Source organism: Bacillus rossius, chromosome 2, assembly GCF_032445375.1.
Source record: "Bacillus rossius redtenbacheri isolate Brsri chromosome 2, Brsri_v3, whole genome shotgun sequence".
NCBI lineage: Eukaryota > Metazoa > Arthropoda > Insecta > Phasmatodea > Bacillidae > Bacillus > Bacillus rossius.
Window position 1 is genome coordinate 115,124,793 of NC_086331.1, and position 12,704 is coordinate 115,137,496.

The window sequence follows — 12,704 nt, forward strand, 5'->3', positions numbered from 1 at the left end:
GTAACGCACATTGTCCCGTTACGCTCATTGTACGCTTGCGCCGCATCTATCTCTCTTCCACTCGATTGGAACAACCATCGATTTGACTATTTCGAGGCACATTAAACTTGAAACACTCCCATTCGTTTCCTACTTTTCCTATCATCGTCCTATCCTTAACAGAATAACACAGATTGGAAGAAGTTAAATAGCAAACATGTATAAAAGTTTTGGTTAAAATAATCTCTTCGTTAAAGTAATAAACATAATTTGAATTAATAAGTGCAAATAAAAGTAAATTTATCAAATAAATTATAGATTTCATTTCACTCCTTCTTTGTATCCATAAAAAATAGTGATAATTCAATAAAAATGATTCAATTTTATTCATAAAAGTATGCAATCATTTCATCAATGTTTTGTTATGACGTCACGTTAAACTATCGTCCGTAAACCGACTTTACAGACAACCAATTTTTTTGTAAACTTATCGTACTTTTTCTTTAAACATGAGGCTGCCCAATTGCGTGTAGAGTTAATGACGATCGATTACGAACGAATCTTGGCAACACCGCTTATGGGCCGTGCTTTTTCTTCGCACAGCTGTATTCCTTCCTTGCGGTGACTGTTTTTATAGTTGGCAGGCAGTGTGGTTGCTAAGTTATGTTCGGCTAAAAAAGAAAAAAAAATGGGAGCGAAAATGTTTTTGTGATGTTTAACGTACGCAAACAAAAAAAAATTTGTTCCTAAATATGTTTGTAGTGGAAGATATTGACCTATTTCTTGTAGGTAAATTTAACGAGCAAATTATGGCTCAAAGCCTTTTAATTTAGCAATTTTTTTCTTAGTAAATATTAGAGAGATTTATAAAGAGTTTCAAAAGAGATTTTTTCTAAATTTCTTGCTAGGTTCATGTTTTAGTGTGGTGCACGGAAATGCCGGTGTTGAACTCGCACAGCGTGTTGGCCACACTCGGGACGTGGACGGACAGCGACACGGCATGGTAGACTCTGGGATGTCCACAATGGCTCCCACAGGGAGACGAACCCACGCCCTCCCTCTCTCCGAGCGAGAGCGACTCAAACCCTCCCACACTGCATTTTTTTTAAATTTTTGACGTGACAACGTCTAATAAATCGATGAACGCCGGCTGCACGCACGAAAAAGTGTTCCGTTACGCACATTGTTCCGTTACGCTGTGTCCCGTTACGCTCATTGTACGCTTGCGCCGCATCTATCTCTCTTCCACCCGACTGTTTATAAAGTGAAGTGAAAAGTTAATGTGGTTTTCATTGCTTATTACAACAACAATTTCGGCAATAAAGGTTAATTATTCTTGCATTTTAAAAATCTGATTACTAGTATAATTTCAAGTATTTATTCTTTTATTATTAAAATAAAAATGATTCAATTTTATTCATAAAGTACGCAATAATTTCATCAATGTTTTGTTATGACGTTGTCACGTTAAACTATCGTCCGTAAACCGACTTTACAGACAAGCAACTTTTTTTTAATGGAACAGAAATATTCACGTAAAATCACAGATGTTTGTAAAGGGGTACATTTACGTGAAAACAACTGTACCACGGTGCACCACCCTGATTCCCGCAACGACTCAGATCAAAGGCACTGGGATATGAGTCGATCACAGCATACTGCAAGGAACCAACCCTGTATTTGGCTGGATATATTCCGGAAAAAAATGGGAAACCTAAAGTCAGGATAGCATGTATCGGCATTCCCACCTGAGTCCCCTGGAATGCGAGACCAGTCTCTGAAAACTACGGGACCGTCAACTTGGGCAACGAATTAATATTTTCCTTCCATTTGTGAGTGATGGCGGCTTGGGAGAGACGGTTTATGGATCGAACCCGTAACTTTCGCCTCACGAGCGCTGATGTGTTACCGAGCTCGCCTCACCGAGAACACAGCCGAGAGGTGCTACTAGTGAGTTTAGGAACGCACTGTTGGCCATCTTGCTAGTCACACGTACTGGACAGCGCAAACAATTCTGCGAGCAAACCGGGCGTTATTGTCACCTTTAGCCAAAACATGGCAGAGATATATCACTAATTAAAACTTTACCCTTTTCCTTAACAACGATAATTGATTTAAATTTTTTCCTCTCTAAGAAAAGCTTTTGAAGTTATATATCTTTAGGCGCGTTATGGACAAAATGATGAAAGTGAATTTTTACGATGCGCGCGCACCAAGGAACGACATTCTCACAGGATGAAAAAAACGCTACATACAAATAAAAATTATAATAATTAGTCATTTATATTGAATACTGGTCCATATAATTAAATAATTAAAAACATTTATTTATTGTAAATATTAGGGACATAAATTCTTTTTATAAACTTTTTCAAGTGTAATTATAAAAGTGAGGTTATGCTCCCGTATGTATAATTTATTTCCATTGTAAATAATGCATTATATTTTTAATACATAAATAAAATTAATAAATTAGTATAAACATTCAGTATATTTATTCATTTTTATTATTAATTAAAATTCATATCTATTATTTGACTAAATTAAACGATTAATTTTATACATGTATTTTATTAATATTGTATAGGTACTGAGATTTGATTTAATTTGTTTAAATTTGATTGACTTTAAACTTTACCAACCGTATTTATAATATTGCACCAGTCCTTTTATTATATTTTTCTATTAATTATTTGCATGAAAATATAAGTTAGTTTTTTACTACGCCAAGTAAGTACCTATAATTTCTAACGCGCACTTCAAAGTACAATAAAAAAAACTAAAACCTCGGTAACGCCAAAAGCAATTTAAATGGAAAATAACGTCATCATATAATGAAAAGCGTCCATTTCCCTGAAATCACTCAGAGTCTAAATTGACAAAAAAATGTGTGTGTACTTGATGTCAGTTTTTCCAGATAATATGTGAAAGTACAAAAAAAAAAATGTTTTTGAAATAAACTGAAAATGCCATTGGCCAAAATGAAGTAATGATAGGTACTGATAACCGTAGCATCAGATAAGTAAGAGAAACTAAGCAACATAGTAATTGTAGTCTTTAATTTTGTTTGAATGCTACGTTTGCATTGGGCATTGATGATTTCGAGATGTTTAAAATCGAGGCTTGAATTAATTTTTGCCCTACACGCAGAGGTGAAGAGGCATTTGATGAGCCAGTTCGTATGTCTGATAACGAAGTTATTTTGTTGCTCATTATTTAATAACCCCAACTTTTTTTTGCTCAGGTGTCAAATTATGTACCTAGGTGACAGTGCGATTTTTTTTTTCCTGTTGTTTTCTGAAATGTCACAAGCAGTTCTGTAGTATCGCTTTACTGTTTATTAATTGTCTACTAGTCTTATGTTTTAGAAATGTTATGGATATAAAACAGTGAGACATTCATTCAAATAAAATTAATTTTTTTTGTAATGAAAATTACATTTCTATAAAAATGATTAATTTTGTCCTACAGTTACATCGTGATAGAGTCTTACACTAAACCTGTTTACCATATCATGTTAAAATAAATCACGCCAGTATATTTTAAATATGTCTCAATCATTACTAATCCTTTATTGTACATTTTTTTATATTCTTTATACGTTTTGAATTTTTTTTAAAACTCTTCGTCAGTCTTCCTGACCACTTAACTTTCACTGCAGTGCTCTCTAGCATCTGAAGTCTCAACTGTAGAGTGTGGACGCTAAAAACTGGAACTACAGAACTACTGGCGCGATCTAGCGAGAGAACTTGAAACCACGAACGAGATGAGTACGCTCGACCGACAAAAACAATTTTTATCCAATGATATTTGCGAATTCCATCATTGAAACGCTTTACTTTGTTTCTATTAAACCTCATCCGTTTTTAAGGTCACCAAAAAAAATCTGTTGAATGTGCTTATTACAATTGCCTGGTATAATTCAGTTACGAAGTATGAGGACTCCCCAAAGCTTAAATTTAAGTTATTTGTCATGAAAAAAGGGTATGAAAACACGTTTGCCTATTCAAAAAATCTAGTACATAAACAATGACTCCCTATTATAAACGTACACATTGCTTCTTGTAATGACATGAGGGCTGCTAGAGCGCTCTATTTGAAAACTTATAAGAAATTTATGATAATACCTTATCCCTGTCCACAAATGGACGCAGTAATGTTACCAACAGCTAACTTCAAAGACACTGATATATACGGTAATTCTTTTTATCAAAGCCTTGGACATAAATTTCACAATTACATTACTGCAGCATAATTGACATTATTATTTTCCAAATTGATTTCTTTTCTAAGTAACTGAAATTTCTTTTTTTTTTCTTTTAACCAATATCCTGCATTCAATAAATACACAATACAGTTTGTTCCTTAATGTATGCCTGCATCTGACTGTCAAACATTGTTAATGTGGAATTTATGTTTTATTTACATAAAAAATGTAAGATCTCACATTAAAACAAGTCACCTGCAATATGCAAATTTATAACATGTAAGTAGACTATCATAAATAATCTGTTTAGACAATGCAATATAATATTTGGATTAAAGTTTTAATTGTTTAACGGTATTTTAATGTGTAATTTAGTTTGTATAAGGATATGTTATAGAGGTTATATTTAAAAGCCTGTATTTCGTATGTAATGTTATTTATTTATTATCTTTGACGAGTTGACAAAAAAAATAAAGAAAAAGGCAAACCATATTCCTAAGTTTTTTAAATAATTCATGCAATGGGGAATTTTGATTTAATGTAGTTTTTTATACACACACCTATGCAGTTTTAAACTGTTTGTCATAGAAAAATTCGGAAAATTAAAAAAAAAATATCAAGATAAATAATAAGAATGAATCAGCTGATGTCGGACAAACGGAACCAACGATGAAACTACACAAGTATTATGTACATCACAACGACGACAGCACGGACAAAAAATATTCAACTTTTGAATATCAGACAGCACAAAAATCCCGTTGAAGGTACTTAGTCATGAAAAATAATATAACAACACTGACGAACACAGTGGGCTAAAAACGACGAGACAGATTAACAAAGGCAGACAACCAACCTGGACACAGGGGCGGAGCTAGGGGGGGGGGGGGGGTTAGGGGTTCAACCCCCCCCCCCCCCCCTTAGCACCAAATCTTTAATTAATTTCTTATTCATCACTCAAACAAATTTCTAATTAAAATTAATAAAAATTTTACCATTACAATATTTAAATATAAGAACCGAAAACTGCTAAAATAGCACTATTTTATACCTTAAAATCCAAATTTTCCCGGGGAGGACCCCCGGACCCGCCCATTTTAATACGGGAAGGGGGGGGGGCATGCTTCTTAACACCCCCCACACACAAATCCTGGCTATGCCACTGCGCTGGACAACGCAACAAACACATAAACACAACGATGAAGATAAACAAGTGCTATAGACAAACACAAGGACGATAGCACTGATAAACACAGAAGGTTTCCAATGACAACAGTTGCGACGTTTCGGGAACTGACATCTGTTCCCGTCATCACGTTCAAACAGACCGATATTGGACACTGCCGAATTCTCATATGCCCCCGGAGGCATATATATTTTACAAAAGATTCCTATGGAAACCAGTTGCCAAGAAATAGTTTGTGATACTACAAGAAAGATTTTGTTTATTTGTAAAAAAATTTGGCTATGGTTATATTTGCATATATTGAATACGTTTTCGAGATAATACTGTTTCTTACGAAAATTTGCGCGTGATTTTTATATTAATCGAAGTTTCATTCAAACATATTTTTTTAAGCTAACGGAAAGGTAACTGAATATTCATTAAAGGAATTTATTTTTTTATTATGCTTATTAATGTGCACAGTTAATACTGAAAGCTATTCAGGGAACGGTTTACAAATAACTTGAACTATTGGAGGTACTGGGACAACACTAAGCATAAATGCTCGGGTAATAATACGAACCCAGTACAACTGCGAACACTATTTTGTAGTGGTAAAGTTGTTTTAATGTAAATGTACAAATATACAAATGTCTGTAATTTCACATTAATATTTCTGTTCCATTAACAAAAAAAAAATGTTACAGTGTACCCATGGGCTAATCGTGGCTTTGGTAGTCCAGAGAAATGATTTTCATCCGCCTTTCCATGGTTCAGTACATTCTGTAATCTAGCAACAATGAAACCACTCAAGGTCAGATAATATTTTTTGTGGTAGATTCCAGTTGTTGACCTTGGACGCCACGTAGCATCACCGCGCCGACGGATTCTTTAAGCTCCCATCTGTACGCTTTCTATCGAAAGTACAGCTTAATACATCTTATTTGTCTGAATACCATCATCATCATCATCATCATCATCATCGTCATCATCTGCTTCCAGTCTGAGGCCAAGTCAGCAAAGTAAAATGCCTCCATCTTCCTCTTTGATTCCTCCATTTCTCACCAGTCTTCTCCTCTCTCCTGCACTCCTTCAACTATCTGCTCTTCCCACTTCCTCCTTGGTCTTCCTTGGGGTCTTCTTCCTGTGTACTTCAACTCCAACATTTGCTTCTCTTGTCCCGTCCTCTGTACATGGCCATACCATCTCCTCGTTTGCTTTTTCAACGATCTCATTCAAGTCCTGCACTCCTGCTCTTGTTTGCATCATCTCATTCCTGAGTCTGTCTCTTAATATTCTACTCTGTTTTGCAATGTGACACAGAAAAATGGGAACCTTTGGCAAAAAAATAAAAATAGAATGTAGCAACAACACAACATTTATATTGGCATTAATTTAACTATTACAACTTAACTTGCCTTTTAAAGAGCAACAGTCCAAATGATAAATTTCTGGAAATTACGTCATGCAGACGGCGTCCTTGTCTACGTATACATTCTTCTAATCTGTTGTTCAGGTTCCCCATTGATCGCTGCAACATCTCAGCTCGGATGTCACGAATTCCTTCTCCAATCCTTTGTTTCAATTCAACCAGTGTCCTTGGCAGAGTCGTGTAGACCCGACAAGAAAAATTCACAAACCGATAAATCCGGTGATCTTGGTGGGGCCAAGGAATGTCACCGAATGTTGAGATGACACGATTACCAAACAGTTCTAGCACAGCTGCAAATTGATTGCCTTGCAGCGTGCGATGTCGCACCGTCCAGTGCTGAAACCAGGTTCTTGTTTTTTTCTGTGTCACCTTGTATTTGTTGTTTGATACCGGTGTTCGTTAATCTGGCATGTCCGAGGACACGTATTAATTTATTTATTTATTTATCGTCTTTATTGGTGGCGAAGTTAAGGCGGTACGCCTTTTCTTACACTTAACCACTTTTCTGCAATTTCATCAAATAGTGGAATATTAAAAATTAAGCATGATATAAGCAGATGTTGACTTAATATTAAGAGAACAAATTAAAATTTTTAACTTAATGTTCAAATATTAACTATTACAAAAGATTCAACCATAAGTAATTTAAAGTAATTAAAAATTAAGCATAGACATACATAAAAAGAAAATTGATTAAACATACAGCAAATAGTTTTTTAAAAAAATAGGTGCTACTACATTAAAACCGGTCACCTCTCACTTGAACAGTATGTTTTTGTTAAACGGACGGGATTCGACGACCAGACATGAGCATTCGCGCGAGCCGAGAGCAACGGCGGTCTTCCGGGGTGACTGGCCAGGCAGGACTTTGCCCGCGCGCGGCGAAACCGGTTCGCGAACAGCCGGCCTCGCGCGCGAAGCGCCTTCGTCTTCTTCGTCTTCTTTATGTCTTCATTCGCGGTCGCCAATTCGCGCGCCTTCTTCTTCTTATTCTTCTTCTTCTTCTTCTTCCTGTCCTTATTCGCGGTCGCCAATTCACGCGCGGCTCCAGTGCGGGCGCCCGTCGAGCGACGCTGGAAACCACAAAAGCGCGACGACGCGGTGCGAAGATGGCGATGCGATGGCGAAATACCGCGTCATTGTGAACATACACGAGCGACAAACCCCCCCCCTCCCCCACCAACACCAATATATATATATATATGGGTGCAGGTATTTATTATGTACGCGCGTTAGAAGTTATACTTACTTGGCGTAGCAAAAAAAAATTAATTTTTGATTGCAAATAATTAATAGAAATAAAACAATATAAGGACTGGAGTGATATAATAAAACGGTCGGTAAAATATAAATTCAATCGAATTAAAAAAAAATTGTCATTCTAAGATATCAATAATAATATAAACATGTGTATAAAACTATTTTTTTTTTAATTTAGCAAAACAATTGAGATGGGTTTTGATTAATAATGGAAATAAATAAATATGCTGAATTTTTATTCTAATTTACTAATTTTAATTATTTAATGCAATAATTAATAATGCAAATAAACTATACATACGGGAACATAACAAAATTTAAAAAGTTTATAAACACAATTTCTATCACTAATATTCACAATAAATACACGGACCAGTATTCAATACCAATTACTTAAGTATAAGATTTAAAAGATTTAAAAGCACATTTATAATTTTTATTTGTATGTAGACTTTTATTCATCCTGTGAAAATTTTGCGCGCATCGTAAAAATTCACTCTCATAATTTTTTCATAACGCGCCTATTGAAGTATAACTTTAAAAAAATATTGTATATCAAATGTTTCTTACTGTTACATACGTACTAAACATACGACAGCCATTAATATTGTGAGGTTTATTGAATACATATGTTTGAGAGAGTATTTGTTTAATTAAAATTTAAAATTCAACTATGAATATTAGGCCCCGCCATCAGCGGCGTCTCCAACATTTTCAAAATTGAAAATTGGAAATAAGATTTTTTATAAAAACTCACAATTCATATTAAACGTTAGGTTTATTTTGAAAATGGCAGTTGGCAATGAAAATAAACTATACGTTCACCTGCAGAATTGTAACATTTTACATTAACGTACGATTGTGTTGTAATGTTCACCTTATATTAACACAAGTTTAATCCTAACAATTACTTTTGTGACCTTTTTATGGTATTAAAGTTTTTTTTTGTTGACATACAATCATACGTTTATAATAATTCTCTTGATTAATATATTATACATATTTGACATCAGAAAGCCACAAAACTTACCATTACGCATCTGAATTTGAAAAATTCCCCGGACCACCTCTGATATGGGGGCCAGACACCCCCGTTAAAGCCGGAATCCCAAAACTGTGCATACGCCCCTGCGGTACAGTCCTGGCCTACCCAGAAATTAATCCTGGAGCCTCCCCTGGCCGCCATCTTTAATTTTTCTTTATTTTTGCTATAATTCTAATTTTGAACTATTCATCCCAATTTCTGGCATGTCGAGGCATATATCTCCCTGACATATACCTTGCTGCAACCACATATTCGCTAACAGGCTCTAGTCTGTAGGCACCGCAGGGAAAAAAAAAAAAATTTGACCCGGATGACAACAACTACCAAGATAGTGACACCAGTACACAAGTGTTGATATCAACAAGTTATCTAAAGCTAAGTCCTATGCCATGATAAACCAAAATAATTCAGCTCAGAAGCTTTATTGCAAATGGTATCAAAATATTTGAAATTAAAAGATGGCAAGGCCTAATCCCCGTTAGTTGTAAAAAAAAATTACTTAGCACAAACATATTTAAGAGATTGCACAGATGAAGACAGTGAACATAGCCTTAAAAAAAGAATAATAACAGAATGGGAAGCCTACGATGTACATTCTGTATTGCACAGACCCGAATACTCACGTTGGCAAGCCTTCTTTTCACAGACGAGAGAGCCAAACCCGAATTTCCCCGAAGTTCATGCTCGCTTTTTTGTTTACATGATTTCACAGTATCTTTAAGGTAGCTATCCTAACCAAATCAACCGTCCACAATGTTTTAAAGTATTTATAATGTAGCTAACCTAACCTAATTGACCATTAGTTATCATGAATTGTATATTTATTCATTTACAATGAACAAAAAAAAACCGAAGGTGCACGATCAGGCGTTTGGCTCTCTCGTCTGTTGAAAGAAGGCTTGCCAACGTGAGTATTCGGGTCTGTGCAATACAGAATGTACATCGTAGGCTTCCCTAACAGAATTACCAACTTCTCAGTTTAACCATCTTTCGAAAACAAAATCCTGACATGCATTTCTCTAACGCCTTGCCCTACTCGGGTAGTATGTCGCGTCCGCCGTTTTTGTCGAGTTGATATCACAGACGTGTCGAACGTGATTGGTCAGAAATGTTCGCTTCGCGCTTGTTCTTTGGCCGCGTCGAGGACGGAGTTTTGGCGCGCAGCGGACATTTTGACAGGATGACGTCAAATGCGCGTTCGCGTTGTGTCTAGTTGTGTTCAACCGCAGGATGGAGGCTGAAGCGTAGCACGTGGTTCTTTTTTCCCCTTCAAACGAACGAAAAATAGTTCACTGGAGAAACAAATAAAAAAAAAAAAATGTTCTCATATTCTTATAATATCATACTGATAGCTAGGTATGATTAATATTACATTTATTTTCAAATCTGAAACCAGTACACACGGTTTGTGCAATTTTGTTATTTTCCAGGTTTACTTATAATTTACTTGCCGAGAAAATGTTGTTAGAATATACATATCGTCGATGATATTCACCACTTAGTTTGCTATCTTTAATATGACTAACGGTGCGCTCGATTTTCCTTTTGATGTCGACTGTTTACTTCAGTTTATTTGTCAAACTACATCAGGCTAAAATCCGAAGGTCACACGCATTGTGCTGCCTCTGAACCATGATTCGTAATAAATTCGCGCATTTGTAAGGAACCTGTACCTTCAAACAACGGAATGTATAAAATGACCAAATATTTTCAGATCGTTAGTCATGAGCGTGATATTCTATAAAAGGGAAAATCCTCCAAAATGAACTTAAGTTAATTTAGAGTATTCTGAGATAGAGTTTTTACTGTTAAATCTAAAATACCAAAAGGTTAATTATTTTAATAATCCAAATAGTTATAACATATAATTCACGTACATAAATACACACAATCATTTTTTTCCGCCGTGAGCTTTTTTCAATATTTTTTTTTTATTTTACGTCTTTTTAGGTGGCGAAGTTAAAACGATGCACTTTTTCTTACACTTAACCATATACTTAAATGAACTAACATCGCATTTGTTGTTTAAATTAATCAATGTAACATAGTTCAAAAACTGGAAATAAACATTACAAAACTCCAAAAAATACTTATAATTACTTTAAATAACGTACATATAAACATACGCCAGCTACAATTAAATCACATGTTGCCGCAATAACGGTGATTTTATTCGGAGCAGTTTTTTTTTAATCAGTTGGGGCTTTTCTTCTTGCGTACCGCAGCAGTAGAGCGGCCAAGTCATCGGTCAGGTCACCAGCTAGGTCACCAGCCCAGTCACCGGCCAGGTCACCCGCTAGATCACCGGCCCAGTCACCGGCCAGATCACCGGCCAGATAACCAGCCAGGTCACCGACCAGGTCACCCGCTAGGTCACCAACCAGGTCACCCGCTAGGTCACCAACCAGGTCACCAGCCAGGTTACCGGTCCAGTCACCAGGCAGGTCATCGACCAGGTCACCGGCAAGGTCACCGACCAAGTCACCCGCTAGGTCACCAACCAGGTCACCAGCCAGGTTACCGGTCCAGTCACCAGGCAGGTCATCGACCAGGTCACCGGCAAGGTCACCGACAAGGTCACCCGCTAGGTCAACAACCAGGTCACCAGCCAGGTTACCGGTCCAGTCACCAGGCAGGTCACCGACCAGGTCACCGGCAAGGTCACCGACCAAGTCACCCGCTAGGTCACCAACCAGGTCACCAGCCAGGTTACCGGTCCAGTCACCAGGCAGGTCATCGACCAGGTCACCGGCAAGGTCACCGACCAGGTCACCCGCTAGGTCACCAACCAGGTCACCAGCCAGGTTACCGGTCCAGTCACCAGGCAGGTCACCGACCAGGTCACCGGCAAGGTCACCGACCAAGTCACCCGCTAGGTCACCAACCAGGTCACCAGCCAGGTTACCGGTCCAGTCACCAGGCAGGTCATCGACCAGGTCACCGGCAAGGTCACCGACCAGGTCACCCGCTAGGTCACCAACCAGGTCACCAGCCAGGTTACCGGTCCAGTCACCAGGCAGGTCATCGACCAGGTCACCGGCAAGGTCATCGTCCAAGTCCCGCCAGGTCACCGGTCGAGTCACCGGCCAGGTCACCGACTAGGTCACTGGCCTTTCGCAAGCGACCCGTGACGAGCCCGTTGTCGACCCGACAATTAATTAATTAATCAATTTAGTAATACGCCCACCGTTTCGTCAACAGCATTGTCACGCGATGTTTGAGTCAGGAATGTCATGGAAGAAGTCGGCCGTGTCCTTGCGGTATGGAACCAGATCAGCATTTGCCCGCAGCTGATTTCGAGAATACATGGAAAACCTCAATCAGAATAGCTAAACTAGGGTTCGAACCAGTTTAACTCCCCCCCCCCCCCCCCAAAAAAAAAAAAATCACACTCACCAACTGAATGCTAAACCAATGTCTTGATGCGCCAACTCGCTGAATTTTGCTACTTTTTTTTTTTCGAGCTGGACCAGGCGACAGTGTAATCTTATAACCGAGTTACCTTTGAGCACAGCTGAAGAGGCAACTCGGCGTGATCACCTTGGGGCTTGACAACTAAGGACTTTGAGATACTGGTTCGAGAATATTGGGATTCGACCCATCACTTAAAATAAAA

The 12,704-nt window shown here is 37.6% G+C and overlaps 1 protein-coding gene across 1 annotated transcript in view; it reads right to left on the minus strand.

The window, feature by feature from the left end:
- Positions 1-889: 889 nt before the first annotated feature.
- The window catches only part of LOC134528963 (circumsporozoite protein-like), a 28,355-nt gene continuing 16,540 nt past the window's right edge, over positions 890-12,704 (minus strand). Inside the window, exons 2-3 of the mRNA XM_063362631.1 lie at positions 11,309-12,186; positions 890-989 (exon numbers count right to left, since the gene is read on the minus strand). Coding sequence (XP_063218701.1) covers positions 890-989; positions 11,309-12,186 — 978 coding nt within the window. The remainder of the gene's footprint in view (positions 990-11,308; positions 12,187-12,704) is intronic.